General features: G+C 48.0%; 11 protein-coding genes and 1 non-coding gene across 12 annotated transcripts; 5 read left to right on the top strand and 7 right to left on the bottom strand.

The window, feature by feature from the left end:
- Positions 1-244: 244 nt before the first annotated feature.
- On the bottom strand, positions 245-2,315 carry FOIG_06586 (uncharacterized protein). Its single transcript, XM_031205690.1, has one exon. The coding sequence runs from the start codon at positions 1,498-1,500 to the stop codon at positions 1,222-1,224; it is 279 nt and encodes a 92-aa protein (XP_031064414.1). The 5' UTR covers positions 1,501-2,315; the 3' UTR covers positions 245-1,221.
- A 4,424-nt stretch (positions 2,316-6,739) lies between these two features.
- On the bottom strand, positions 6,740-11,654 carry FOIG_06584 (uncharacterized protein). The gene is made up of 2 exons (XM_031205688.1): positions 11,213-11,654; positions 6,740-11,030 (listed from the first exon to the last, which is right to left on the bottom strand). The coding sequence occupies exons 1-2, from the start codon at positions 11,575-11,577 to the stop codon at positions 10,433-10,435; spliced, it is 963 nt and encodes a 320-aa protein (XP_031064412.1). The 5' UTR covers positions 11,578-11,654; the 3' UTR covers positions 6,740-10,432.
- Positions 6,790-10,690, top strand: FOIG_06585 (uncharacterized protein). Its single transcript, XM_031205689.1, has one exon. It carries the CDS (start codon positions 9,891-9,893, stop codon positions 10,389-10,391), a length of 501 nt encoding a protein of 166 aa, XP_031064413.1. The 5' UTR covers positions 6,790-9,890; the 3' UTR covers positions 10,392-10,690.
- Positions 11,655-12,153: 499 nt separating the features above from the next.
- On the bottom strand, positions 12,154-13,326 carry FOIG_06583 (uncharacterized protein; the record flags this gene model as incomplete). Its single annotated transcript, XM_031205687.1, has 3 exons — positions 12,154-12,414; positions 12,477-12,718; positions 12,774-13,326. 3 exons carry the CDS (start codon positions 13,324-13,326, stop codon positions 12,154-12,156), a joined length of 1,056 nt encoding a protein of 351 aa, XP_031064411.1.
- A 155-nt stretch (positions 13,327-13,481) lies between these two features.
- FOIG_06582 (uncharacterized protein) lies at positions 13,482-14,249 on the bottom strand. Its single transcript, XM_031205686.1, has 2 exons — positions 13,985-14,249; positions 13,482-13,933 (listed from the first exon to the last, which is right to left on the bottom strand). Exon 2 carries the CDS (start codon positions 13,922-13,924, stop codon positions 13,520-13,522), a length of 405 nt encoding a protein of 134 aa, XP_031064410.1. The 5' UTR covers positions 13,925-13,933; positions 13,985-14,249; the 3' UTR covers positions 13,482-13,519.
- Positions 14,250-14,437: 188 nt separating this feature from the next.
- FOIG_06581 (aldehyde dehydrogenase (NAD+)) lies at positions 14,438-16,503 on the top strand. The gene is made up of 5 exons (XM_031205685.1): positions 14,438-14,836; positions 14,892-15,093; positions 15,144-15,704; positions 15,758-16,024; positions 16,074-16,503. Exons 1-5 carry the CDS (start codon positions 14,715-14,717, stop codon positions 16,407-16,409), a joined length of 1,488 nt encoding a protein of 495 aa, XP_031064409.1. The 5' UTR covers positions 14,438-14,714; the 3' UTR covers positions 16,410-16,503.
- A 454-nt stretch (positions 16,504-16,957) lies between these two features.
- On the top strand, positions 16,958-18,698 carry FOIG_06580 (uncharacterized protein). Its single transcript, XM_031205684.1, has one exon. The coding sequence runs from the start codon at positions 17,112-17,114 to the stop codon at positions 18,435-18,437; it is 1,326 nt and encodes a 441-aa protein (XP_031064408.1). The 5' UTR covers positions 16,958-17,111; the 3' UTR covers positions 18,438-18,698.
- Positions 18,587-19,015, bottom strand: FOIG_06579 (uncharacterized protein; the record flags this gene model as incomplete). The annotated part of the gene is made up of 1 exon (XM_031205683.1): positions 18,587-19,015. The coding sequence occupies one exon, from the start codon at positions 19,013-19,015 to the stop codon at positions 18,587-18,589; it is 429 nt and encodes a 142-aa protein (XP_031064407.1).
- A 558-nt stretch (positions 19,016-19,573) lies between these two features.
- On the bottom strand, positions 19,574-20,693 carry FOIG_06578 (uncharacterized protein). The gene has a single exon (XM_031205682.1). The coding sequence runs from the start codon at positions 20,624-20,626 to the stop codon at positions 19,718-19,720; it is 909 nt and encodes a 302-aa protein (XP_031064406.1). The 5' UTR covers positions 20,627-20,693; the 3' UTR covers positions 19,574-19,717.
- A 566-nt stretch (positions 20,694-21,259) lies between these two features.
- On the top strand, positions 21,260-21,361 carry FOIG_06577. Its single transcript has one exon. It is a non-coding gene; the product is annotated as a tRNA-Ser (tRNA).
- Positions 21,362-22,029: 668 nt separating this feature from the next.
- FOIG_06576 (uncharacterized protein) lies at positions 22,030-22,852 on the top strand. Its single transcript, XM_031205681.1, has 3 exons — positions 22,030-22,126; positions 22,185-22,263; positions 22,313-22,852. The coding sequence occupies exons 1-3, from the start codon at positions 22,090-22,092 to the stop codon at positions 22,761-22,763; spliced, it is 567 nt and encodes a 188-aa protein (XP_031064405.1). The 5' UTR covers positions 22,030-22,089; the 3' UTR covers positions 22,764-22,852.
- Positions 22,853-22,960: 108 nt separating this feature from the next.
- On the bottom strand, positions 22,961-24,341 carry FOIG_06575 (uncharacterized protein). The gene is made up of 2 exons (XM_031205680.1): positions 23,915-24,341; positions 22,961-23,863 (listed from the first exon to the last, which is right to left on the bottom strand). Exons 1-2 carry the CDS (start codon positions 24,288-24,290, stop codon positions 23,127-23,129), a joined length of 1,113 nt encoding a protein of 370 aa, XP_031064404.1. The 5' UTR covers positions 24,291-24,341; the 3' UTR covers positions 22,961-23,126.
- Between the last annotated feature and the right edge of the window lie 1,440 nt (positions 24,342-25,781).

Genomic DNA, 25,781 nt, shown 5'->3' with positions numbered 1-25,781 from the left:
CTCTAATTGGTTCTGAGAGGGGAGGGTAAAAATGGCAATCACCGTTTGAGAACGAAATAGCCAATGGCAGTATTCCCGACCCTGGTCGGATGTAAATACGTGCTAGCAATGCGAGAGACGGCACGTAGCGCCGAGGGCAGCTGTAGCCTGTAGTTAGATACTGTTAGAGGTCAGGCCTTAATGACCACCAACTACATGACCAACATGCAAGACACAGGTGAGATTGGTGCGAGAACACAATGCATGAGACACAACGATATGATATGATATGGTAATTTTTGATAAATTGTTTAAACAAGCATATAGATAAAATAGCCTGTCCAGGAGGCTAAAGCCATGCCAGGCACCAGGCCGTGGTCTTGCTTGTATCTACCACGATGAATAGAAGCGAAGAAGTAAAACATCCAAATAACCCCAAAATATCCGAAGCGCCCGGTGGCAATAAACAGGGTATCCGTGGGTATACAAGAAGAAGAAGAAAATCCGATAGTGTGACAATGTTATATCCCATCCCAAAGAAAACTCCATACATCAAGGTCGTCAAATACACAAAAAATGGTGGTCATGAAAATTGAGAAGACAGCGCCTCGGTGGTATCCATCTCACATGAGGCAGTGAATGCAGTCTTTCTCTTTTGGAGGGGTTGATTACCCGCAGGCTGAGCTGAGCTGAGCCTGACAAGTGCTGATCCGGAAGCTGACGGGGTACCCATACATTGATGCCGGACATGCCGCACCCAATCACTCGAATGCCCTGAACCTCAAAAAGATGGATTGGTTCCTGGGTTTGCAGGTGCTGAGAGGGTGGTTTTGTCGGTATCGTTGGGTTTTGCTTCGGTTGTTGTTAAGAGCGTGCCAATTCAGGTCGTCCTCGCATGTTGATGTTGATGGTCAACTTTGCTCTGTGGCGATATATGGCTTTACTCTTGGTGTTGGTTGGGTATGCCAAATGCAATAAATGGCTGGCTGACCCTAATGGCGGGAGGGAGATGCATTTATGCGGCACGCTGGGGGTTAAGAGCCGAATATCATATTTCCTTTGCGCCGAAAAGGTGGTTGTTGTGGGTTGGCTGGTTGGAAGAATCATTGAATGCTTTGGGGATTAACCGTCCATGTCGCAATGTGATTTGTTTCCCTCCACTGGAAAAGAAAAAAAAGCTGAAAGTAGTTCCATGTGTTACTCGTGTTCAGGCCTTTAGTTGTTGTGTGTTGGTTGATTCATTTATTTGTAGCCGACCATCTTTGCGCAGCGTTCGCAGTAGTAGAGGTTGTGTGCGATGCGAACCATTCCCATGGTGCTGACGTCGTCGGTAGAAGTAGCCTCGACTGAGCGAGCGCATCGCATGCAGCGAAGAACCTCGACAGAGGCGATGGGGAGGGCGATTGAGTCCATGCTGTATCTGTGTCCTGAGCTGGAAGAGTCTGAGTCGGAACCTGAAGAAGGTGTTGATGATGTTGAGCTTGTTGATCCAAAGTGGTGACTTGAAGGTCTGGCAGACATGATGATGGAGACGAGGTTGGAGAGGGCAGACAGGGCGGGTATAATATAGATAATTCTGAGGTGATGTACCGCAAGGGGTCGGGTAAGGAATAAGAAGAAAAAGAAGCTAAAGCCTTTTTTGTTTGTTTCAAGTGGATGGGGATGTGCTGGCGCCTTGGTAATTGCTTTGCTGCTTTGTGCTCTTGCTTGAATGCTTCGCCCTCAAGGGGGACTGTGCTGGTTAAGAAGGATTGAAGAGCGACCAGGGGCCTAGCCTCTTGAACTCTGGAGCCTTGAAAACAAGCCCGTCCGGGGGAGGGGTGTGTGTGTTGTGTTTTGTCTTGGCCTGTCTGAGCCTGAACGGGACTGGGCACTGGGGACCAGGGAGGGCTGCACTACGCACGCTACGTCGTATACGTAGACGACAGACAGACAAATACGGTACGGTACGGGCGGACGGTACAGTTTGGAACTGTAGCACAGGTGGCTGAGGCTTAGTCCGGTCGATTGCAGCTGGGACGGACGAGTAGAAGGGGGTCCTTGTGTTGATTTGAGTGCACAATCAATCAATCGCTATCACTGAGAGAGTCTAGAGTGTCCTAGGGTATTGTATCGTATAGAGTCGAGTCGAGTCGAGTCGAGTCGTACCGTGAAATTCGTTTCATAAAGGGATGTAGGTTCTGGATCCAAGGCGTTGTTCTGGGGGGTGAGCAGGCCTTTTTATCAAAATGGCTTCATTCTTTTTCTTGAACCTGCTAGCAATTGGATGCAACACACACGCGTGCCCAGAGAGAAACAGGGCGGTCTCAGTATGTGGTGTTTGGGGGCTACGTAAGTTTTTTTCCTTCCTCTCCTTTAGCTGTGCTGCTGCTGCGGATCGACGATTTGACTGCTCGTCCACGGAGGTGTCTTGCAAGACGGCGTGTCGCGGAGTAAAGATCGGCAGCGGGTCGAAGAGAAACAGCAGCAAGACATTGTGCCAAGCCCAAGACAAGCAAAACGGAGCGTCCAAGTCCAAGCACACGCCCCTCTTCAAGGCACCAGCATTCAATTCAATTCAAATTGAGTCCTGCAAAAAGATACATTGCAACTGCGGCATATGCCAGCACCAGGCAAAGCTGAGCTGTTGTCTACACTGCTCTCGGTGAGGGATAATTGTCTCAGCAACCATAAACTCTCGAGCTGTTGAGTCTTGGCTTGAAACTTGGCGTTCACTCACTCACTCACTCACTGTACGGCAGGGCAAGCTCAGGTCCAAAGTCAAAAACGGAGGAGGCAGAGGGAGAGAGGGGGGGCGTGGCTTGGCCCGAACCCAATACCAGAACAGGCCTGGCCGATGCAACGTCAGGTCTTGGGTCCTGACCAGGCGAAACCCGTCCATCTCCATCTTGTCCGTTTAGTTTACTCTTACCCCTGTCGATTCATCTGAGATGCTCCGTTTTCTTTTATGTTGGGCTTATGCGATCTATCGGGGCTTACGGATCACCAAATCTCGAGACTTTTGTTTTGGCTTGTGATTGCCCTGCGGGTCATGTTGGTGAGGCATCACGCTGTGTCTAGTTGATTAACCGACTCTACGGAACTGTACAGAAATTTTCTCTTATCATTCCCTGTAGCGCCCGTGATTAATCTCACGCCCAAGTCGTCCCGTTGTGAGGCTGGCTGATGTCTCGGATATGCCTGTATGTACTGTACCTCTTACAGAACTGTAATATTCTCACGGCACGGGAGGAACCAGCTCAAAACTGCTTACGACGACAACGGGGCACAGCTTCAGAGACAAAAAGGTACAGCGCAACATATCCATGCATTGTTTGCTTTTTGGCAGCAATCTACCGCCTTGTTCAACCCGGGCACGAAAAAGAACAAATGCAAATGCAGATAAAGCTTTATGCATTTACATGTCTTGTTGTCAGTCGTTGCTCCGGGCTCCCGTAACGGGGTCTTCCTTGCACAATGGGAGCTTCCTGCAAATTAGATTGCTGAGTCTCATGTTGATGAAGTTTCTAGCTTCAGGGCCCAAAAGTCTGTGCAAAAGGACCCTGTGCCTGTGCTGTATCACTCTAGCTTTTCACCTCTCAACAGCTTGGACCAAGATGAGTTGTCCAGTGTTGCTCTGGCAAGATGAGTCAAATGGACGGTAGGTAGACAGTAGTACGACAATTCAACATGGTCCGCCTCATGAAATTGAGTTCACCGTTAAAATAACCCCGGATCGGCCAGCTCAGCCCAGCAAGGGCACGAAGCCACAGGGATCAATTAGGTAGTAAAAAGGACATCGAGCTGACTGACTCTGCGTGCGCCCGTCTTCCGCGGGTGCCTGCTGCCTCTTGTCTCAACTGAATGTGCAAGTGACGGGCTTTTCGGCTTGTACGGCATGCCATGGTGATTGATAATGGATGGCGGCGCTTGAACCGCGCCGAAAGGCCGCGCAATTGATACAATAAGCATTGGATCTGTCACATTTAAACAATGGCGTTCGCGTCGGGCGGCATGTACATTGCAGTAGATGCAGTAATTAACCCTTGTTGTGCGACCGACATTATATGAAAGGCGGATCTTTGGATGGAGTCTTGAATGCTAGGGCGGGTTTCACGCATATCGCGGGATCCGATGAGCGAGTTTCGTTTCTCCATCCGCGGTCAACGCATAAGTTGAGATAAACAATCGGTATTGTTTCTCAACGCATGAAAGAGTCGCTATTGGGCGCCCGCCAAACTTCCATTGTGACAGAATTGTAATTTGCAAAGTTTTGTCCTCGTATGGAAAGGCGCTATTGGATGGCTGTCACTTACAAGCCTCAATCCTGATGCAACGCAGACAGCCGAGCAGAACAGAACAACAGAGCCGCCCGCGACTACGGACACCACCACGATCTAAGCACCAGGGTGATCCAATATCCACAGGGAGGAAGATGAGCAGAATGCTACAGCGCAGCACACCGCGTACCCGGGGATTCGGGTCGTTCAGTTTTCAGGGCTGCAACGCTGGTCTTACAGGCTCCAATATTTTGAGAGCGAGCTTGAATGATACTCCGTACAGAAGAGATGGACCCCTAATTCTTTTTGAGGGCTGACTCTGACGGAGAGCGAGAGCGAGAACCCTGTCCTTGCTTGATGAGCCTGAACCGTTGGATTGGGCTCTGAGCTAGCGTTTAGTGTACCCAGAAATAGAGCATTGTTGAAATGTGTAAATTGGCGTGTTGGGCTTGACAGTAAAAAGCCCGCCGCAGAAAATACGATGCTGTAGAGTGTCATGATGTTTATGACCGCTTCTTCTTTGCTGTCTCTTGTCTGTGGATCGTGTTGGGATGAATTGCTATTTCAGGTGCATCTTCCCGCCCTTTGGTTTCTTTACAGGGCCCCTTGCCGTGACTCACAAGGGACCTTGTAAAGCTGTGTTGTTAACATGCAACTCAGCGAGATGAAAAGAGCGGTTAAGGAGATATCACAGTAAGCGGTAAACGGAGTTAGCGAACGGAGATCTTGGCAGGGCATTCCGTTCCGGCGTTTGGAGTCAGCCTTCAAAACAGTCCTAGCGCCATCGCCCACTCCTTTGATGACACAGCCAATTTCCGATCTTCAGGGCACAGAGACGAGAAGCTTGGTCGGGCCATTAGAACAGGATCGAAGGACATGAAGCTTCGGTTTTTTACTGTCTTGTTCTGTTCCTTCTGTCCCATGACCCAGAGCCCACTAGTCGGAGATGATTCCGTTGCAATGGGGATATCTCGTCGATTCGGTTCTGTGATTATACCTCCGGTGTGGGTTGAGTCCAGAGCATTCTAACGAGATATCTGAATGTTCTGGACGGGAATAACGACAGATGACTGGCTCTGGAGCTGTCACTCTGCTGATAAGTCTTTTTGTTGAGCATGAAAAAGAAAGACACAACATTGCATGGACACATTACAACGGCCCTAAGCATCTCGATGTCGTCCGTTACGGCTTCATTGGATTGGTCCCCAAAGTTGCAACGTGCTTTGCCAAGACCTTGAAGCAGAGTGTCAAGCACCATTCACGTTCACGCTATCACACCCGGCCGAGTCGTGTCAGTCACATCCGGCACGGCACTCAAGACAGGCAAAAACACCCATGACACCGAGTGCCATCGGCATCGTACTGTAGCATGCAATCGACACCGTGAGCTTCCTTCACAAGCATCGGAGCTTCTCCGTCGACCTTGTTCTTGTCTAGGCTGTCTGCATGACCCCGTTGGCGATGGTAATACCCTGCATCTCATTATGATCCTGAAAAGCACAATTGTGACAGGGTTTAAGTTATTCCCTATTGCAGTAAATTATCGTCGTCTAGCCAGCCGTTCTGAACATCGAGAACATGTGGTGATTGATGGAGCTGTCAATAGCCGTTTGAATGATGCAATCTCCATAGCACGCGCGTAATTCATCCCTCGAAACATGACACAAGGAAGCGCTTATCGCAAAACTGACGTCGACAGTTACGCAGCACCCACGTGTGATCGAAACCCTCTCGATGCCCAGAACCAGACTTACTCATCGGATCAGCGAGTGAAACTGGAGAAGTAGTTGATTGATCGTCGGATTGCCGGGACTGGGCTTGGGCGGGAACGCTTATCAGAACCCGCGATCGTCTATCATTTTTTTTATTTTTTGCCTTTCGATGGTCCCGATGAGAAGGAAGATATGTGGGGTTTTAGACTAAGGTAGGGGGGTTCTTGATCGATTCATCGAAAGATTATCAGCTCAGGTGTGGGATGAGAATCTGTTTGATCTTCGTTACAGAGGAATTAATCATCGAGATGTGTTTTAAGTAGACTGGTTGAGTCCGAGTCGTAGATAAAGACACACTGCCCTTGTGTCATCGCGATCGATCGCTAACACGAGTGGTGTCGCTCCCTTCAGCCCTTTGAAGAAACCGTTTTAAACTGGATTGATGGGTCAGTCTAGAGTTTGAGATAGATAGAGCCATCCACATCGTCCGGACACAAAACGGCCGCCATTCAGCGGTGGTTTTGAGCAAATGCCCATAGCCATGCCACCCACAATTCCATTCATTACCAATTGCCCATGGCATGGCGCGACACACAACAAACACTCCCTCTGGTCGTAATATCATCGAATGGAAACTCTCTCAGCGTGTTGCTTAGTTAGATGGAAATGTTCCTGGGGGCTAGGCAAGACTCTTTGTTGTAGATCGATCTGGAACACGCTCTAAAAAACCGCCCTCATCAAGTGATGGAGCCACATCGAGATGGCGACGCCACCGGCCGAGATGCTCTACCAAACCTTCGATGGGCGTCGGTTTTCGTTATAAACAGTCAGAGAGTCTCCCGTTCGGAGCTGCTCCTGGGAACCAATTACCTCTCTTTGCACAGATATCGAGATGCTTGTTTTTTCCACATCCACATATCCATATTCAAAGACAATTCTCGATCTCGCGGATTTAAGATGGGGGAATGGAAATGTAGCCTCATCAATGCTGCAAGGGGATCGAGACGGAGATACTCTAAATCGGGGATATGGATGACCCTTTTCTTAATTCCCACCCCACGCCCTTCCCCCTCTGCTCCGTTGCTCATTTTGCCTATACCACAGTAGGACAGGACCTTACGCGTGTCTGTTTTATCTGATGCGATAGCATCCGATGCATGCGATGCGTTGCGTTGCGTTGCGATGCCGCGGCATTCTATCTCCCATGGAGCCAATGCATGGCGCTGTAATTAAGGTCTCCGACGGATGCGACGGATCAGTGTCTTCTTTGTCAGACGATCACGAATTGCTTGGCAAGCCGTGTCATGTCTAAAATCACTAACTGTCTCTAGCACTGGTCTGAGGTTATTGCTGACTGATGTTTTTTTGTTTTCCGCTTGAATTGCTATTTCCGTCAAACGAGAGGAAATAATACCGCTCATCATTTTAAAGTGAGAGTCAGACTGTTAGACTCAGAGTCTAGAACTCTGGCTTGGCAGGGTCCCCTTATTTTTTTAACTTTTTTCTCACTGGCGTTTTGAACTGGGGTGGGCCCCAAAAGGTCCCTGAAGCTGAAGTTTGATGAATGATCGACCCGCTTGGACATGCTGAGCAACATGTGTTTTGCATATCATTAAATTACAAAGCCAACCCAACCAAACCATTCTAAGCAGTAAACCTGTCACAGCCACGATGTTCTGACGAAGCCTTTTCTCTCTTTCCCATCAAACCCCAGCAAGCGCTTACAAGAGCAAGACAGTGTTGCATTGCAGGACTGCAGTCCCATGCGGGCTAGAAATCGTCTTGGCGGCGTTCTGCGGGAAATTGCATGGCACTCAAGTGAGACGTTGGAACCGTATTCCAGAATACGCCATCTTGCAGAGCTCGGATCTCAAACTGGACTTTTAAGCCACGGACCCGGTGATCCCAGGGCTGAAGAATTATGGAGCGGTGAATCCCCTTTTACAAATCAAGGGTCCTTTTGAAAGGGTCCGTCCGGTCTTGCTTATCACACGAGGGAGGCTCTAGATTTGGGCCTTTGTTTTACATGCTCAGGTTCTAGGCCAGAAGCTCGGCCACTATGACTGATCTGTTTCGGCCTGACTCTAGAAAACGTCCGTGACTTGGGTTCCTTGATGCGGCAGTAGGTGCCTGTGCTTGATGCATTGTAACTGAGCACTATGCAGCTGATTGCTTTCGATCAGATTGCATCCCGGGTACTGTACTCACGGAAAACCTCGATGTTTGAGTAAGCGAGTGTTTCCGCGTGATAATCCCTCAGGCACTTGGTCAGTTATTTTATCAGTTATTCCATTTGACTCTTTCCTATCAGATCATGATGGAGCTCGGGCATGCCGATGCGGATCAGGCAGGGCTTGGCTTTATTGATTTTCAGGGCAGAGTCCAAGAAGATAGGTCAACAAAGACATTCGAATCGGTGCTTTTACTGTAGTCTCAGAGTCTTTAAACCATGCTGCTATTCTTGTCTGGCCATTGACTAAAACTGTTGTTGTTCTGGTCAGTCGATACTACGCCTCCGGAAAAGACCGTTATCGATCTCCCGGCATTCATACAACGTTGCTTCAATCAAGCCCTTTTCCGCTCCTGCCGGGCTCCGAGCGTTCCTGGCTAATTCGAGAACATGTCCTTCTATACGATACCCCAGCGTGCACTATGCCATTCTCTCCTTCGGGGTCTCTCAATCGCCCTTCTCCGTTGCGCCTTGTCGTAGAACCAATAGCGAAGCGCAGTGGCACAAGAAGCCCTCGCACAGCCGTGCAGTCCTATTGGACAATTTGGTTCTGAAGAACGTGGGAAACTCTTCGGGAATACCCAAGATCAGCACAGCGACGTTCTAGACCTTTTGAATCCATGCGGTTGCGTGTCCTCGTGCCCTGAGCCACAGTTCTTGGCTTCGTAGGCTTTGCTCCGTTGGTCTAGAACGTGTTACGAGTGCTACTGTGGCGCCCTCTTTTTCGGATGTGACGGGAGGGTACTCTGTAACTTATAGCATAACGGTTTTGTTGTGAAGCCCGAGAAATCAGAATGACACGATAATGACAGGGGAGGGGGGGGGGAGTTTGTGAATGCGTTGCCATGCGACGCGGGCGCTTGAAACGGTGTTTGTGATTGAGGTCACGCGAGGCTTGGCGCAAGTTAATTTTTGTGTCTTGGGCGTTTATGGTTGCGAAGAAATGACTGATTGCTTAACCTTGTGACTTTGAACTGTCCAGGGTATGTGTTTCGAGAGATGCTGTCGTGGCTGGGTTGGTTGTACTGATGCAGGGTCTTCGTCTCACACCCTATTCTTGCTCTGATATTGATGATTTGAGTCTGTTAGGACTTTGGTGTCTCGGTTTGTCTAACGGCGCAGTTGGTTACTGGCATTGGGTTTGGTGTTGGGCTTTGTCTGCGCGAGTCAGGCCGTTGAGGGAATGGCCATTGGTGAGGACATGTCATGGACTCGTTCCGTAAGATACGGAGTCAAACACAGCAGCGCAAGATGAATAGATAGATATTGTTACGTCGATAATTCATATCTGTATGACTTATAAGTCAAGTCACAGGCGGCTATCGCTCGCTAGCTGCCGAGCAGAACGTCGATCATCTCCGTCTGGGGCAAGTCTGGCGAGTTACCCTACGGCATTGCTCGGTTACCAGGGGCAAACTTGAAAGCTCTTTGTTCCTGGAAACCTGTTTTAGTAAATGTGTTATACATATACATTGCCACTGCCTGTAATTTTCTAATCTTTGTTTGCCGTTATATAGGACTGCTTGCCCCAGCGCTTCCCTGTCGGGTGTTGAAGCGGCTGAAAGGGCATGAAAGGCTGTCGAGATGCAACAATCTCAGTGGTTGGCTGTCCTCCCGCGTCTGCCTGACGCATTACGTGGAGGTGCATTGAATCTCACCATCTCAACACTGCAACTCAATTACAACTATCGACAGTAAAATATAGCCAGAATGAGTAAAGAAATGGATCTCATTGATACCATGTCCATGGCTTCCACTGTCGATAGTCAAGGTACGCCTACACACACAACGACAACCGAACACTGCAGAGATTACACCGAATCCGTTCCCTACCCCGGAGCCATCTTCATCATTCGCCATCGCGACTCAGGCAAAGTCATCACCATCGTCAACGGCGACCTCCGACTCTGTGAGGGCTTCAACCCGAGAGGAGGCTTTCACTGGGAGTGTATCGAACGAGATAGATGGCTGGGCTTCCGAAACTGTGTTTCTGGGACTATCATCGGCCACAATGAGAGGAAGAAGTTCATCGCGAGAGTCGATAAGCATCAGTCGCATGAGTACTTTACGCTTCGACCGAGTCCGCAGGGTGGTTATGAGCTTTTGATGAGACATGGGCAAGAGTTGTGGAGTATGGCTGTTGGAGATGATGGGAGTGAGTTGGTTGAAGTGAGAGGTGAGGGTGCTCTGTGGGACTTTCTGAAGACTTGATGGTATTTATCTTTGGACCTGACTGAATCTTTTTGTCTTATTTATGGTATAGTGCCTCTGAGCTCTGACACATAGCCGTGAATACCCTCCTTTTCTTCATTGGTGAGAGGTATCTGGAAATACTTCTCAAGAGCTTCTACACGCTCCCCTTCTGTATTGCAAGTGGTGATGATCTGTGTCTTTCCGCCCAGATTCTCTTTAACAACCCCATTCACAAGCATTCTCTTTCCATAAATCTCCATCTCCCCTTCGAAGCTTGCCTCACTCTCCACAGGTCGAAGCAGAAACTTGATAGTCAACACATTGCGTAGCTGATGGCTATCCGCGTGAGTGTTGATCCACCAGTTGACGACGTCCCAGTCCAAAGCAAAGAACTCGATACCTGGAAACGAGTAGAAAGAGTTCCACTCCTTGTCTTGACCGTTCCGATACTGATAGATCCAGAGTTTGGTCTCTTCTGTCTTGTGGACTTGATGAGGTATCCAATCTCTCTTGAGTCGGATTTGCTGGGTTCCAAGGTTCTCGTGTACTAAGTCGTCGATGAGTGGCATTGGCATCGTGGCGCCGTCACCTCCGAATGCTACATCAGAATGGTATTTGCTGTCATCCGGGAAAGTGATGATATTCACGATATGGTTCCTTAGTGTCTGGTTAGCTCTTGGTCCATGTTGTCAAAATGCTTAGGTGTCCAAAAAGAAAATGAGGTTATTTCTACAGTGTTTTCTGCTCTTAGGGTTCAAGATGCTGACGGGGGTCCGTTTGATACGCGGCTTTGGCTCGTTCATCTCACCCCATTAACTGAGATATAGTGGCTTACTTACCAGCCTGGATAGTCCCCAGTCGGGACGCCCTCAAGTCTCCCCCGAGTTCGCACCCCAGCAGTATATGCATCGAATCCAATAGCCCGAAGAATATGGTTGTACAAGATGGCAATTTCCATACAGAAACCGCCACGGCCACGTTTATCCGTCACCATCTTTCGAAAAAGATGTTGAGGATCGAGGTCGATGCTATGAGTCGCATTATAGTGCAAAGATAGGTTTTCATACGGGAATGTAGCGAGTGAGTGAGTGTGCAAGGCTTTCAAGAGCATCAACGAAGGCCGAATGTCTTCTCGCAGCGCTTTAGGAAGATTGATATGCTCGAGGAACTGTGACAGTTGCTCTTGACTATATGCTGAAGTCATTTTGTGAGACAAAGTGGTCTGGTAAAGGGTCACTGTTCTTGAGATGATTCAGTGCTTCTTTTAGAACTAAGTTGGCGGTGAGTCATTTCTGGTCCGACTTGATGCCGTGCTTCTGCAACACCAGACGCTTGCCAGGATGTCTTGTAAACCTAATTGGCCGCAAGGCCTTATCAGAATATTAATGGATTCCCGGAAAGCCGATACTAAATCCTTTCCATGAGTGAAACTCAATTCGAGCTGGCTGAGCTCCGTCCTAACCCTCTCAACTTCTCGGCCAGTCAATGCATCAAGGAAAGCGTTCATTGTTCTTGCATGCCTCCTGTTTCCCAGGCCATGCTCTATTTATGAGAAAATAGTGAGTGAAAATTATTATCGATCTGGCACTGGTACTATAGCTTGAACTCCCTTTCCAGAAGTAGATCTTTCAAATTCTATGACTTTGAAATCGAAACACGAGTTACAGATACTTTAGGAAAGATAAAAGAGTTCCCGTAGTTCTTGAAAGATTTGTTACTTGATTGCGCTTGATACAGTCTCACTAACTATTTCGATATCTAACTCATATAATAAACATTTCTAACATGTCGCTACACATTCAATCCTTAGCTCATTATCAAAGGAACCCGAAGACTGGATCTGAAACTGTCGTGGAGTTGGAGGCCATGTTCTATCTCGTTCACCGTCCGAGTTTCGTGAAGGACCAGCTTCAGCGTGAAGTTGCTCCAAGTCTGATGTGTTTCTCCATGGCCATGTACGGCCCTTGCCGATGACATATCCCGTTGCGTCAACTGTGCAATCAGTACCGGTGCTATGTGCCTGATATCTATCTTTAGCGGCCTAGTCTCGTCGAATAGCTCAGTTTGATTCTCACGTTCCCATAGCCAAACGAAAGGCCTGACTGAGTGTCGAGATTGAAGTGTCTTGTCATCAACATAGAGGAATGCGTTTGATTGCAAGCCTTTAGGGATAGCTCTTTCATCTTGCATGGCGGTGAAGCGGCTCTGCAGAGATTTCGAATCATCATACTTTGTTTCATGTATTGCGAACCTGTCTTTGATCGCTGTCTTGACTTTGGGCATGAAATTGAAGCCATGCCGTATGGCAGTTTCCATCTGTTCCTTGAATACCGGCCAGTCAAGATCTTTTGAGTGAAAAGATCACAAAGCCACAAGATGCCAACTTATGATCACTCAAACCCATAATGTATCCCTGCCATTGAATAGTCATAGCCTCTTCGATAATCTGTCTATCGTTATCCCTGAGCGTTTCTTTGGCATTTCGGCTTTGTTGATCCCAGAAGCCCTTCATATCCAAGCTGATTTGACGAGCAGCAATTTCTTCTTTTGTCAAAACAGCCTCTAACACAGTATCCAAAAGACACAATTCACTCTTGCTCATTCTATGTCTCTGTAGACCTAGACCAGGGTCCATGGCTGGGGTGATTATCAGGGATGCTTCGAAGTATGAGAGCGATCCGGGATCCTGAACAGCCTTGGCGATGAGTTCAGACCGGGTCAAGCCGCATTGTTTTCGGTAGTGGGAGTCTTGTGCTTCCTGAGATGGCCATTGGGAGAGCTTTTGCCGGTCAGCATCGCTCAGTGATGACTGGCCAGTGGTAGCGCGTTCATAAAGAGCGCGCGTCTCGTCGTCCAGAAGGAACGGGGTTTGGTCGTGTTCCAGGACATCGTGATTGCCCCATCCATTGGCATCTTGGACTCTACGACTCTTGGGCCAAGGAACTTCTGGCATGGTGTCAAGTGACTTGGGATGAGGTAATCGTGAAATGAGTCTCACGGTCACAAGAAAGACGTGAGATATGGTCCAGGAATAACTATTCAGCCGGCCTTTTTGTGCTGTAGAGTACTCAAATAAGTGGGACAAAGCCAAGAGCAATGTGAGACATGGTGGAGAAGAAAGATGCTTAATAAATTCTGCTACACAATTACTGCTGGATATTGGTCTCCACCTCGATCTCGACGATCATGCCAGGAATACCCAACTCCGTAACACCCACACAAGTCCAAGTTGGCTGATGATCAGGCATCCACTTCCGAAACTGCTCTACCATGAGGTCAAAAGAGCCCGAGAGGGAAATGTGATAGCTTCTGACGGAGTGAACATCTGCCCAACCCCTTGCACCAGCGTCTTTGAGGTTCTTCTCAACGTTCTTGAACGCAAGGTCAATTTGACCCTTGAGATCTTCTTTGTCAATGTTGCCTTCGCTGTCCCATCCGCCTTGGCCGGAGCATTTGATGGTGTTGCCGACGCGGACAGCTTGTGAGTAGGAGTATTCTTTGTTGTTGGTCTTGCCGACACCCTCGTAGTTGTAGTAGGTCAGATGAGACATGATGAAGGTCTATTTGTGTGAGGAACCGAAATAAGACTGATAGTGAAGTTGGAGGCTTACAGGTACTGAGGATTTGTGACTAAGAGGTACAGATATTTGGGCAGTCGCTGTGTTCGATGCTCGTATCAGAGGCACAGTTGCCCTTATGTACTACACAACACGACACACAATATCACCACCCAAGATCTTGGCGCATGGCCATGATGATCACAGAACCTATCATGAAAGTTTCACCTCGACCACCTCGTCATGCCACAACGACCGAGTGGTCACCCAACATTCCTATTCCAGTCTGACTCCCTCACTCTTAATAGCTGTATCTCCCTTTCCCCGCAGAATTGCCCAGAAACATCCCAGATGCAGTATGAGATAAGACCTGTCTGTGGGTTGCCAGAGGCCCAAAAAGTTACCCAAAGGAGAATAGCCCACGTCCCCCCGCATCGTGGGGTTGGAGATATCGTTAGTGTCCCCCCTCATTCTGGCCTCAATACTTTCCTGACTTGAATTGGGACATGATGAGAGACTCTATGAGGAAAGGTTTGGGGCCAATTGAAGTGTTATCAGCTGAATGTGCAGCGGAATTGTCATGATTGAGTGAACCCCGCAAACATGGACGTGGTGGTGTCTTAGCTGGGGGTAGTTTATTGGGTGTAAGCTCCGAAGACAGCCGCCGTCACTTGATGCGTCGCACTCATTATAAAAGATCATACCCCATCCTTCGTCATTACATACATTCAGACTTCTCTCATTTCTGTCTTCCCTGCACGTTGCGTCTCTTACATATCTCACAATGGCATCAACTACTTCAATCACATTGCCCAACGGCAAGAAGTACGACCAACCAACAGGTCTCTTCATCAACAACGAGTATATCGCTGCTTCAGGCGACGAGTTCACAGTGACAAACCCAGTGTAAGCTCCCAGCAGCCCTCAACTCTCCGATTGAACGGGAACTCACACGTCCCAGCACCGAGGAAGAAGTCATCAAGCTCAAGGGAGCTTCAAAAGAAGACGTCGACAAGGCCGTCCAAGCTGCGCGCAAAGCTTTCGAGGGTGAATGGTCAGAGCTCGCTGCTGTAGACCGCGGCGCATTCCTCTACAAGCTTGCTGATCTCATTGATCGCGATCGCGAGCTCATCGCTGCTATTGACGCCTTTGACAATGGCAAGGTACGTATCAATGCTCCTTAGTCCAATTGCATCGCTGACACTATCGCTAGCCTTTCAGCGCTTGTCTCGCTGGCGATCTCGATGAGTCGTACAATGTCTTCCGTTACTACGCTGGTGCCGCCGACAAGATCAGCGGCAAGACAATTGAGACATCTCCCGCTAAGCTCGCATACGTACTCCAGGAGCCTCTTGGTGTCTGCGGACAGATTATCCCGTGGAACTTCCCTTTCATGATGCTCGCTTGGAAGGTCGCGCCAGCCCTGGCATGCGGCAACACCGTCATCCTCAAGCCCGCCGAGCAGACACCTCTGTCCGCTTTATACTTCGGTAACCTTATCAAGGAGGCTGGTCTCCCTGCTGGTGTTGTCAATGTCCTACCGGGTCTCGGTCCCCAGACTGGAAAGGCTATCGCTGGACACATGGACATTGACAAGGTTGCGTTTACAGGCAGCACCAATACTGGTAGGGCTATCATGAAGGATGCTGCGAATAACCTGAAGAACATCACGCTTGAGTGTGGTGGTAAGAGTCCTTCAATTGTCTTTGCGGACGCAGAGCTGGAGCAGGCTGTTAAGTGGTGCCACTTCGGCATCATGGACAACAAGGGAGAGGTGAGCTTCATAACCCATTGAACGGCGATATGGATACTGACAGTATATCTCAGGTTTGTACATCCACCTCGAGAATCTACGTGCACGAGGACATCTACGACAAGTTCCTCGAGAAGTTCGTCGCGGTCACAAAGGAGAATGACAAGCTCGGCTCTCCCTTCGAAGAGGCAACAGTCCAAGGTCCTCAGGTCTCCAAGACCCAATTCGATCGAGTCATCTCATATATTGAGGAGGGGCGTAAGTCTGGTGCTAGACTGCTTTACGGTGGAAGCAAGCACGGTGACAAGGGTTACTACCTCCAGCCCACAGTCTTTGCAGACGTAAGTTCTCGCTTCAACAATAGTGAAAGTATTCTAACTCGCATCACAGACCACTGAGGATATGAAGATTATGAAAGAGGAGATCTTTGGCCCAGTCGTATCCATCGCCAAGTTCTCAACAGACGAGGAAGCTATCGCCAAAGCCAATGATACATCCTACGGTCTTGCAGCCGCTCTATTCACAGAGAAGATCTCAAGGGCACATAAGGTCGCTCGCAAACTTCAGGCTGGCATGGTCTGGATCAACTCATCTGGCGATTCACACTTTGGTATTCCTTTTGGTGGGTACAAATCTTCTGGAATTGGTCGTGAATTGGGACAGTATGCGCTGGATGCGTATACTCAGTCCAAGGCTATTCACGTCAACCTGGGATTTGAGCTGTAGGGGGAGCTGCATAGAGAAGTTGATATGAGATAGCCATGATAATACCATTTGTTACATTACCAATGGCTGTAGGCTAGGCTCTGCTGAGTACTTGGTGTTGTTGTGACTCTTCTGATGTCGCGCATGAGATTGTCTATCAATATAGTGACTGCCCTCTAGCTCGGTTATCTTCCGATGCATCCCCAACATATTTAGTATCTGTGAGAATGTGACTTTGGACTCCTTATCAGCATCCTTATCTTCACTATCCAGCCAAAAAAAAAAAAAAAAAAAAACAGGCAAGTCAGTGACTCGGAAAGTATCAATCGCGCCGATAACCGGAGCCGGCACATAACAGGTCGAGACGAGCCAACGCTCGGGTTCTGTTTCCTCTTTATCGCATCCGAATCCCATGACCGTATTTCGGCCCGCCTTATCGTATGCGCCATCTCCGCTTTATCAACGAAGCATGTAATCTAATTCGTTGGTGGCTTGTCAGTGGAGAATGACTACAAGCAAAAGGGCGCCCAGGAGATACCTGATAACATCGGCATTCGTGTCTCGTTGCCCGAAATATTAGATATAAATGACAGTATTCAGGCTTATCTGAATTATGCTCTAGACATGATAAGCCTACTAATGCATCTGAATTTGCAATATTGCTCCTTACCGCGCAAATAGTCCCTCACCTACAGCAACAACATACCGTATACCGCAGCCGCAATGACAATCACAGACCCAGTCAATCCAGATGCTATCAGGGCCATGTTTGCCTCTGCCCTGTCGAGTATGTATCGACGTGAAGTTCCTCAATACGGCACACTCCTCAAGCTTGTATCCGATATCAACCACCAAAAACATCAACCCATCGAACCCCGTATCGAGGTTGAACGCCATGGAGCTATCAGACTTGGAACGCCAGAAGAACTAGCCATGATGCGGCGATTATTTGCTGTAATGGGCATGCATCCTGTTGGCTACTACGACCTCACTGTCGCCAATCTCCCAGTTCACGCAACGTGCTTTCGACCTCTCACACAAGAAGCTCTGGCTTACAACCCTTTTCGGGTATTTACATCTTTGTTGCGGCTTGAGCTCATCGAGGATGAGACACTTCGGACACAGGCTGCCGATATCTTGCGAAAACGCAACATCTTTACAGATCGATGTGTGGAATTGATCGAGATATTCGAGTCACAAAAGTCTTTCTCAAAAGATGTTTCAGAAGAATTCATAAAAGAAGCCCTCGAAACATTTCGATGGCATAAAACATCAACAGTTGACATGAAAACATACAAAGCTCTTCGAGAAGCACATCCCTTGATCGCAGACGTCGTCTGTTTCAAAGGACCTCACATCAACCATCTCACGCCCCGGGTCCTCGATATCGAAACAGCACAAGTTGAAATGCTTCGATATGGCCTCCAAGCCAAAGACGCCATAGAAGGACCTCCACCAAGACTCTGTCCTATCCTCCTTCGCCAGACAAGTTTCTTAGCCCTTGATGAAGCGATTGCTTTTTCAGAAGGAGAAGAAACTGGAGGAAGTCACAAGGCGAGATTTGGAGAGATTGAACAGCGAGGAATGGCTTTGACGCCCAAGGGAAGACGTCTATACGATGATCTTATCAACGAGTGGCGAGGGTCTGTGGCCGAGGTCACGTCTGATGCCAAGTCTGGTTCGAAGGAGCAAATTCTTGCAGAGGTTTTCCAGAAGTTCCCTGATGACTTGGAAATCATTCGAAAAGAGAATCTTGCATACTTTACATACAGCCCTGTTTCTAAGCTACCAAAAGACTCTGATGCGAGCATCGACAGTCTTGTCAGCTCTGGGGCTGTTAAGACTGAGCCGATTACATATGAGGATTTCTTGCCTGTCAGTGCCGCTGGAATCTTTCATTCAAACCTAGGAGAAGATGGCGGGTTGAGTCATGTCGCAGAAGCGGATCAGGGGTCTTTCGAGAAGAGTCTTGGATGTCAGGTCAAGAGGGAATTTGAGCTGTACAGTGAAATGCAGGAAGTGTCGATTCGAGGATGTTTGGAGAGATAATGGGTTATGAATGATGACTTTGGTTAATTTAGCGACTTATGGAAGGATATAATGATATGAATATGACTGTTCGATTTCCTAGAAGAGCTCTTGGAATGTATTGATGTAGTTATTCAATGGTCCAAATCATTCGGCAGGGTTGATCGAGGTTAGATCTTCGCTGATGGCCCCCTTGAATTCGAAATCTTAGCATCGACCTCAATTTCCAGCCTCATACCCGGCAGGGCTAACTTCGCAACACCCAACACAACACCTCCAGGCCGATTGTTAGGAATTCGCTTCTTAAGAGCCTCAGCTAGAGGAGATAGTGTGGCGTCAATATCGGTATGATAGCTGCGTACGTAGTAGACGTCTTCCCATCCACGAAGACCAGCTGCTTTGAGAACATCATCGACGTTTTGAATTGTCTGTTCAGTTTCTTTATTGATGTCGGGGGATATTTCCCCTTTGGAATTCCAGCCGCCTTGGCCTGAGATTTTGAAGTGGCCGTTGCCGAGATCTACGGCTTGGGAGTAGTGGACGGCGTCAGAGAGGGTTTGGGTGAAGCCGGGAGGAGTGGTATATTTTACTGAGGACATGTTGTAATGATAAGAACAGAGATATATTGGGGATTGGGAATTTTGTATGAAATAACCGAGAATACCTTGAGTGGTGTCGGAAGAAGGAAGTGTGCGGCTTCCCTATGGTTCAAGTGAGGTAGTCGTAAGATTATATACACCCAGTTTCAGATAACGTTGAAATGAATACTGTCCCTTTGAATTAATAAGTCAAGGCGCTATTCTTACAGCCATTAGACAGTAATTTTACCCTTAAAGACTTGAATCATTGGTCTCGGCCCTCGGCCGGCTTGGATAACCGTGCATGCCGTGTCCGTGGCTCCATCCTAGAAAGCTAAAAAGCAGTATCCATCGACAGAAACAGTAATTCTGAGAGAGAAACTAGGTCGTTTATATTTAGTGTATATGCTTTAAACCTGTTCAGGGGTGCTTGAGACTCAATAGCTCAAGTCAGGATGAAGCTGTTTACCAGCACAAAGTCAAGTATAGACTTTTCTGGATGGTACCATCAGCCATGTCCTAGACTACTGTGAAATAACATATGGAAAGGTGGTTTCCTTTATCAACAGAAATGTGTACTGGCCAAGTGCTAAAATGACTTGTGACGATGGCGGTGAAATCTCATGCAGCCATGCTTTGTTTGTTGGCATTCAGATCTTGAGGCTGAGGCTGGGATGGGGCAACTGATTCAACTACTCTATCCGCGGGCCCATGCTACTGAATCTACATAACTAGCTCAAGAAGGATACTAGTAGCCAAAGCAGTAAACAAAGTCAAGAGCCCACCTTTGCTACTATCCAATACTTGTGCACCATTATCATCATTTCCACCCCTGTCGCTTTGACCAGAGGCCTCTCCAGTGCTAGATGGCACTGAGACACCATCTGTCCCAGTACCTGTTGTACCCACACCTGCATCGGTCGTTTTGCTGGGTATCGCGGTCAAGCTCGTGGTAGGCTTCACAACAGCCTCTGCAAGACTACTGCGGGCCTTTTTGACATCCAAACCACAAGGCTTGGGTTTTGGTGAGGCGTCTACTGCAAGAATGGGACAGCCAACTGTGTGATTGCGTTCAACCTTCACCGCAGTGCCCCCAATAGCGCAGCCGTCGTACTCGGCGATAGCCTTGCGTGCCGTCTTTGCCCCAGGGCGAAGAGTAAAAGTTACGTTCCCAGATCGTTCGAACTGATTGTTCTTCAAGAGAAGGCTGCCGTCTTTGCGTGGCTCGCAGACAGTGGTCCATCGCAAATCCCACTTGAGGATACAAGAATCTTCTTCGCCACGCCAGTACTGAAATTGGTCTCCCTCGTCAGCGTCAGCGATGGCTTTGCTCGTGTTGAGAAAGTAATATGGTTCTGAGTCTGGTAGAAAGTCTAGGTACAGTCGACCGATGCCGAAGAGGGTGTATGCACAGTTAAGTTCCCAGTTGAGTGTGCCGCTAAATGTTGTCAAGACTGGGGCGTTTTGAAGGCCAAAGATGACGGGAAATGGCGCTTCGGCGGCGTATGTATCTTCCCGAGGAAACACGATGTCGACTTCACCGATGGCGGGGAATGAAACGACATCTTCGTCGGAGGCAGCTGCCAAGGCTGCTAGGCCTAGGCTGATAAGTGTTGACGGAAAGGCACGCATCTTAACGTCACTGTATCAATGGGAAAATAAGCTTAAATGAATTGACCGCCACTTCGACTACTGACTGGGGATATGAGCAAGTATTTAAGCTTCTTGTGGGATCGCGAGCGATAAAATGACCTAGTCAGCCCTTCTCGAGCATGGATCCATCCCTGTTCATTGCATACAAACCAGCACGATTTGGGGATCAGCTGAAAACCATGAAACAAGTCGGGCGTCTCGATTTTAATTGCGAAGGGTAATCTCTACCAATCATTCATGAAGTTATGTTCGTCACATGGCAATTAGTCAGGAAAACGTGGCCGTTTAATTGAGGTGCGAAAAATAGAAGGTGCTCCTTCCTGGATCGTGAATCATGGTGCATGACTAATAACCTTATCTTCAGCCTTATATCGAGTGTAAGTCGGGCCAACGGCTGGACCGATGAAACAACAGCGAGCTGGGCGATACTTTCATTGACTTGAAACTCCCAAGAAATTTTATTGTGTTGATGAAACATGCTGTTTCCTGAAGACGGATGGCACTAGAATGAGCTATTGGGTGTTCTTGGCCTGCCATTCGTAGTGTTGCGAAAACTGCAAGGATAGGGTTATTAAACCAAAACTTGATTGTGAGAAACATCTAATAACTCCTGGCAACGTGGCGGAGTGGTTAACGCGATTGACTCGAAGCGGTTTAAAAGGCCCTGGTAATCAATTTCCTTCGGGAGCGCATGTTCGAATCATGCCGTTGTCGATTTTTTTTGGTGTTTGAGTTCCTGGGAAGCACATCACCACTACCAGCTTGGCTCAGCCATTGACCAAGAAGGGAAAGCCGATAAATGGACATCAGATAAATATTATTTGTTTTTATTAATTTGTTTTATGTAATAAAATCCGATATATGTCCTTTTACTAAAAGGAGTGCTGTTGAGAATAGCTTATAATATTAGAAAGATTTAAGACTCTTACTTTAGACAGCGAGAATAAAGTAAATAAAGAGTCTACTAAGCTTAATCTAAAGTACTCTTAAGCTATATAAGCTCTCTGACTTCTTAGGATTAAGCTCTAGCTTTACATGATGTATTGGCCTGGATCCTTGGATGCTTGCAGTCTGTGGACTGCATTGACCATCTACGCCAATTGGTTTATTATCAAAAGCACGAGCGGTCTGGAATTTAATCGTGGCTGCCTCAAATAGCCTGAATTTTTCTTTCTTTGACAATGATCTGAGCAAATGTCCGGTATGGTCGGCGTCCTTCATCCGGCTTCTTACATCCGGTTGGTCGCACAACAAACACCGATGTTCTCGGCAGGCTGAGGTCGGAAGAAGTCGAAGACGCGAAAAGCGAGAATCACGTGTGCATAAAATAGAGACTTGTGTTTTGAAAGATCAGATCTTGTTTATTAGTCTTTCATTGAATACATGATCGACTCGTCCAAAAGCACCCTGGGATTGTCATTCCTGGTCACTGGTTAATCACCATGAGCGTACAACGGATTGGTCTTGGCACCATGCGAGGTAAAGCATTCAAATTTATCAATGATATTGCAGTGGCCATACTGAAGCTTCTCCATAGGCGCTGGGCGACCGGGGGTTGTCTTCAACCAGAACGTTTCAAGATTGGCCTTCATCCGTCTGTTGTCCCAGCAAACCAGGTGAGCTTCCATTTTCAGCTCTCAATTGCCTTTTCTAATCTAATTCCAGAGATCATCCAACGATTGTTCATATGAACCAAAAAGAAGGCCATGACATTCTCGTCAAACAACGTCTCAACCGCCCTGTCACCCCAAACCTCACGATCTACAAGGTCGGACAAGTCTGGTTCAGTGCATCAGCATGGACTCGGATAACAGGCCTTGCTGTAGGTGGTACAGCTTACCTGACTCTATGCGCCCATGCTGTAGCTCCTTATCTTGGAATGGGGTTTGACTCTGCTGCTTTGGTATCGGCTTTTGGCGCATTACCTTTCGCTGCCAAGGCCGCAATCAAGTTTGGATTGCTGGGGTTTCCGTTTACGTACCATTTTATCAATGGTATTCGACACTTGGTGTTTGATCTGGGATTTGGATACAAGAAAGCTCAGTTTAAGAAGTCAGAGGCAGCTACGTGGATACTGAGTATTCTTGGTGGTCTTGTCTTGGCCTTCTGGATCTAGATGTTTAGCTATTTCTCGATCGCAGATCAACTAGGCGTCAATTTACTATTGCTATATGGCATTATAACTATTCCCATTCGCATCATCCATTCATCTGGTGGTATAAGTGGCGTGAAGCTTGATCAACAAGAACGTTTTCTTTCTATAGTGAAGCTATAAACAGTTATGCAAAATCTTATATAAACAATGAACTTAGTTCCAGACCAAGCAGGCACTTCTCCAACAAATCGCAAATCGCTTGCCCAGACTCATCACAACATCTCCTAACTTCCAGCGTTGTCGGCAAAACCGGGTACACCGGTTACATGGTATTCTAGCAGTAGATCCGGTCATATCCCGGATTTACTTCACCGTAGGATTGTCTTACTCGTCAATCTTGGCCGGAGGTGTACCTCCAGGAGCAGCGCCAGAAGGAGGAGATCCGCCCATACCGCCACCGGAGTTCTCGTTGGCAACACCTCCCTCCTTGTAGTAGTAGACAGCAGGAGAGACAGAGCTGGACTGGGTGGAGTTGATGCCGAAGGCGAGCCAAGCGAAAAGACCGTCGCTGATGCTGTCGCCGAGAAGAGTGTACTCCATGAAGGGATCGACACCATCGGTCTTGGTCTCTTCGCTCAGAATACCATCGTCTTCGTTGAGAGTGAGTTCCTGGGTGTTGGAAGCATAAGGCTCGAGGGTCTCGACTTGGGAGATGAGGTCTTGGTCGAAGAAGGCTTGTCCAACGTGGCTGGCGTAGTTGTCTCGGCCGAGAGTTTGGTTGGCAAGGAGAGTCGCGTTAGCATGAACCATGACGTGGATGTGAGTAGCGCGGCTGGTGTAGTGACCAGGGAAGATAGACTCAAACTGAGCAACACCATCAGAGTCGGTCTTCTGGATGCCTCGAAGCCAAGTCTTGTCAATGTTGGCCTCATCAGAGCTATCGCCATTGCCGTTGGCAACGACACCAGAGTACACGCCAGTGGAGTTGCAGTGCCACATCTCGAGGTAAACGTTGGGGACAGGATCGCAGGTTTCGACGTCGATGACCTGGTAATCGAGGACAATGTTGAGACCCTCTTGATCTTCAATGATGTTCTCACGAACGTATTCGCCGGCCACGTCTGTATTATGTTAGCTATAAGTCCCTAAAACAAAAAACTGGAGTTCCTTACAGTAAGGACCCTGAGTAACTTCAGGAGTCAAAACACAAGAGTTGATGCTGGCAAACAGGACCGAAGGGGCAGTGCAAGGGCTGAAACCTTGATCAGTCTTGTTGTGAGAGGTGTTCAAGGCGGTATCAGCATCGCGCTTCTTCAAGCTTCGCTTCTGGCGAGCCTTGTTAACCTGGGCCGAACGACGGGCGATGTTGCGAGCTTCAACACCACGAGCTCGAAGTTTCGGAGCGCAGTGGGCGAGTGAGGATCGCTTGACAGAGCTGAGAAACTCGCGACGTTCAGCGGCTTCGTGAGCAATATCATGTCCTGGATGGGCCGAGGCGATACTAGCCACGACGGCAAAGGTGGTGAGGAGGCTCTTGAAAGAAGGCATAGTGGTGATTTCAATGATAGTTGATACTGGTTAAAGAACGATCTGGAAGAGACTGATGCGAGTGATGAGGGTATCGAGATTGCAATTCAATTGCAGAAACTCATTCTTTATATCTATCATAAAGATCTCAATCCACCACCTCTTGACCTCAGCAACAACCCACATACCGAGTGGCACAGAAGCTGCATATTCGCATTGTCGAGAGGCGCATGGACACGCTGTGACGCGTTAAATGTTACAGAAGTAACCAAACGGTCAATTTCTCCGAATAAAGCTGCCAAGCTAAGAATGAAGCATAGACGGCACCTAAAAAGCACTGCCGAGGTCTAGTTTAGGGCCAGCCTATAGCGGAGAATGTAAAACGAGTCAGGCAAAAGAGATGACGACGATTGGCTCGCGAACGCGCGGGTCATGGGAGACACGCGGTCTTGTGGGGGGTTTTCATCGGGAGGTGGGAGCCCACATCGCGAGAGATCTTCACGATGGAATCTTAAAATCAAGATAGGGATACGTATGCATATTTCCTATTTGAAATTGGTTTTTCTCATTGGTTGGAGGTTTAAAGGGTGCTTTCAAGCTTATACTAAAGTTGACGTAGTGGTTTTCTAGACCGATGCCGCACATTCCAATACTAATACAAGCAGATAATAGGTAGACAGGCTGACAGGGACAGGTTTCAACAGCTTCGTAGATTCATGTCCAAACTCAAGTTCTTGTATCTATGCCCCCTTGTCACTTTATCAGGGCAGTCAAGAACAAAGTCAACAACATTTTCTATGGTTCTCTAGATCGCTTTCCCGACCTATCACCCGATAACCAAGAAGACATAGCCATCATGCTCTTGAATCATAGACTGTTCTCTTACTTACTCTTGCCGTTTTATTGATTTATGCGACTGTCACTGACAAGATAGAGGCGTCCTTTGAGATAGATATCTTGTAGTTGAAAGGACTGCCCACCCGATGCGCTGCCCGGGAGAATTTACGTAGCCTCTATGGAGCTTTTGTCGTGTGATACAGGGATTCTCACAGGGAGCCATTGATTTTCCTTGGATCCAGAGTCCCAGACTCTCGGCCAGATTTTGCTAATCTCATACATAACATCGAGCCTTAACGATCGAAACACCCGGATATGGAAACGCACGATAAATATCTGTCCTAGCAACTTCACATTGGATCAAAACCATTTACAAAAGCACAACGTATTAATGACACATTAGACTTCTGTAGCTATCAATTAGTAAAAGATAATAGTTGTGGGGAATGCGATCAATGCCCAAGACCTCTGAAGCCATCGAGCCCTCAAGAAGTTATCACCCTTCAGGGTAGCTTTGGACTGAAGCCGGAGTTGCGCGATCGATGTGCATTGTGCTGTTCATTCATATTCCTATATTCCTCCCCTCCCTTTTACTGACCTCAATTACAACGCTGCGACACAAGAATGACCAAGAATTTTAAAATAGCAGATAAGGCTGCCACAAACTCAATTCAG

Source organism: Fusarium odoratissimum, assembly GCF_000260195.1.
Source record: "Fusarium odoratissimum NRRL 54006 unplaced genomic scaffold supercont1.9, whole genome shotgun sequence".
Taxonomy (NCBI): domain Eukaryota; kingdom Fungi; phylum Ascomycota; class Sordariomycetes; order Hypocreales; family Nectriaceae; genus Fusarium; species Fusarium odoratissimum.
Note: the sequence above shows the minus strand (reverse complement) of the source record. Positions and strands in the feature narration are given on the sequence as shown.